Source organism: Rhagoletis zephyria, unplaced genomic scaffold (genome assembly GCF_001687245.7).
Source record: "Rhagoletis zephyria isolate East Lansing unplaced genomic scaffold, Rhagoletis_zephyria_1.1 Rzeph_scaffold_01469, whole genome shotgun sequence".
Lineage (NCBI taxonomy): Eukaryota > Metazoa > Arthropoda > Insecta > Diptera > Tephritidae > Rhagoletis > Rhagoletis zephyria.
The window spans coordinates 100,085-103,176 of record NW_016158553.1 but is presented as its reverse complement, the minus strand read 5'-3'; the positions used below and the strand labels follow the sequence as shown (position 1 = coordinate 103,176).

At 37.6% G+C, this 3,092-nt stretch overlaps 1 protein-coding gene across 1 annotated transcript in view; it reads right to left on the bottom strand.

Moving 5' to 3' along the window:
- Positions 1–43: 43 nt before the first annotated feature.
- fzr (fizzy and cell division cycle 20 related) overlaps positions 44–3,092 on the bottom strand; it is a 98,719-nt gene continuing 95,670 nt past the window's right edge. Inside the window, exons 4-7 of the mRNA XM_017617702.1 lie at positions 1,422–1,532; positions 1,226–1,348; positions 925–1,059; positions 44–862 (exon numbers count right to left, since the gene is read on the bottom strand). Coding sequence (XP_017473191.1) covers positions 170–862; positions 925–1,059; positions 1,226–1,348; positions 1,422–1,532 — 1,062 coding nt within the window. The 3' untranslated portion in view covers positions 44–169. The remainder of the gene's footprint in view (positions 863–924; positions 1,060–1,225; positions 1,349–1,421; positions 1,533–3,092) is intronic.

The following is a 3,092-nucleotide window of genomic DNA, read 5'->3' as shown; positions in this document are numbered from 1 at the left end:
AAGAAGCTGCACTAAGCAATCTAATGTGATACTCCGTAATGCCGAATTTTGTCATTAAAATGTCACTTTTGAATGGTGCTATTTTGACGCAGCAGCCTAGGCCCATTATGTTGTAGTTGTCCATGTTATAATGTTTTTTAAGCAGTGCAATTGTTCACTCGAATGGTGCTTATCTAATATTGGTAAATAGGTTCAGTACGGATTTGTTCTCTTTTTGACTGCGTGCTTTACTAAATACATTCCAAAAGCGTAGAGTTTCATCACCAGCTCCTGTTACTATTGCCTCTCCATCCGGACTTAATGCCAAGTAAAGCACGCGATACGAGTGTCCAGTTAGCTTTGCCACTTGTGTCAGAGAAGGATATTTCCATACCAATATTTGATTTTGTGAGTAACCGTGTGTGGATACCAACTCAGACGAGTGTTTCGACCAAGCCAAATTGCACACTTGTGAACCGGTGTCGACGCACTGCATCGGCTGACCTGTTAGGGTATTCCAAAAGCGAATGCAACGATCGGCAGTGCCACCACCACTTGCCAACAAACCATGATGATGAGGGGACCAGGCAATGGCTTTTACCGCTGCAGTATGTTCTGTATACGATTGTACTGGATTAAGGGAATGCTGATTCCACACATATAGGCGATTGTCGTTGCCGCCACTCGCTAGGTACTGATTGTCGGGTGACCATTTAAGGCCGCAAACCTCTTGTCGGTGGCCTGCCAAACGACGTTCTGATTGTTGCGCTGGTGTGCGGGTATCCCTCTGTATAATCAAACGATCACGTGAACCACTCGACAAAATTTCACCATTCCACGCTAATGCACCTACACGTGCTGAGTGACCAGTCAATTTATTAATCTAGAAATAAGGAGGCTCATTTAAATGTAAACAAATCCAAAAAGGCATATTGCAATACTTACTTGTTTACTTGCAGCCACATCCCAAACTGTGACGAAGCCGTGATGTGTACCAACTGCCACTAAATTGCCGCGCTCATTCCATGACACCGATGTTACGGTATTCGAATCCGTGTTAAGGTCGCATAGGCGAGTTACCTATAAATTGAAAATTCAAATTAATTTGGTTGATTGAAAACGAACATATAGGAGCCAAAGATTTTTAAACGATTGCAGACAAACAAAAGCAAAATTTCAATGTTACTACAACATTAGACCTGTAATATTTGCTAATATTCATGGCAATAATAATTATCATTCACACCTGACTAGTACATGCGCTCCACAAATAAACGCAACTGCCTAAACCGACAGCAAGCACATTTTGCGATGACCAATCGACCAAATTCAAGTAAAAGTCATCTTGAAGTTCGGGAGCGTCTAACACCTGTTAAAGAGGAAAGAATGTGTATTTTAGTTAAAAAAGTGAACTGTTTATTTGTACTTTATAATTTATGTACCTTAAATGGTATGCGAGATATTTTTCTAGTTGCTTTCCGCGGCGATCGCAGTAGTTTTTGGCTTTTCGTACTCACTGGTGAAAGCGAATATGGGCACTGTTCATTGAAATCCTGTAAAGAAAATTAAGAAACGCAAATAAAATCAATTGTTATTGAAATCAGCTTTAGAAATTAGTAGTTCTCTAATAGGCTTCGCAAATAAATAAAACGTTACAGTTATTTTTTCAGAGTCAAGGAGTTGCAGAGATAGCATGTAGCGATTCAAGTCATTGGCTCAAGTAATTTCATATTAGTAAGCTTAGGCAATTAGCAAGGAAGTGTGAAAATATGGCGGTATTGGCCAAAGGCTGCTGTTTAGAGAAAACATAGTTTGGGCACCCGTGGCTTGCATGGCGAAAAACGAACAAAAAAACGAAAACTGAGTCGAGTATTCATAAATGGTATGCCTTTTTGTCTACAAAACATTAATGGCGATTGACAAAAACTCCGATATTCACGGAATTTAGTGGGAGTCCGATTTTTTTCCGGAATATACACAATATGTGTAATAAGATTAAAAAATAAAAAGGGGAGGTTTAAGCGATTGAGAACATTAAAAAATTCATGTTTATGTATAATATTTGTTATAACAAGTTACACTAAATTTTTTGTTTACACTAAAGCTGATGCCCGATAAAACTTTGTGGCTTTGCGTGACATTTATAATTTTGCCAGCAAAGCGCCAGACGCAAAAGGTATGCCATAATGAGGTGACAGGTAACAAGATCAACGGAAATAAGTTCAATTGACTTTGTTTCCCACCCTGGTGCGAAATAAAGTCAATTAACATTATTACCTTTTCAAAAGCGAAATAAGGTCAACAAAAATTTTGAAATAAAGTCACTGACGCTATTTCCTCATTCAAATGGAAATAGCGTCAACAATGCTTAAAGTATGACGATTCATAGAAAAAAATGTTGTTCTTACAATAAACATTGCCCCATAAGTGTTGTTTTTTAATAGATGAAAAATGTTATTGCCAAATCCTCATGGTGGTGCTATTAATCCACACACAATCATGAACTACCACCAATTTATTTTATTAAAAAATTTAAAATTACGCATATAGTAAAAGACGATGCGAAAAACCAAACGCAAAACGCAGCTGGAATACGAGAAATATTTGAAGAAAGAGTGTAGAAATGATCCAGAACTTGCAAAATAAAGCGAACACTATTAAATTGAAGAAACAGTCCATGTCCAAAAACCTCGGAGGAAAACTGAAAGAATTCTGTGTTTTAAATTAGCATATTTTGAACGAATTCGGAATGTCTAAGGTGGAAAAGAGACCAACCTTTCTATAAGGAAACAATTATAGAAAAGGAATTTTTTTACACTGTATTCATGTCTCCGCCAGCAATTTGTGACGACATCATTTAAAAGCAGCTAAGGAGAACGACGACACTATTTAATAGATGGCACATTCAAGCCATTCGAGGGCTTAAATTTATTAGTACCCTCTATCTGCAATTTGCACAAAAACTAATTTGTGATTTTAGAAACCATCTGGGACGGGGCACCGAAATTGCGCATATGGAAACTGTGCATTTAGACATTATTTCGGTTTCAACCGAAACTGTGCATGTATGCTTTATTTCGGTTTTTACCATATGCATTATTTCGGTTTTAAAC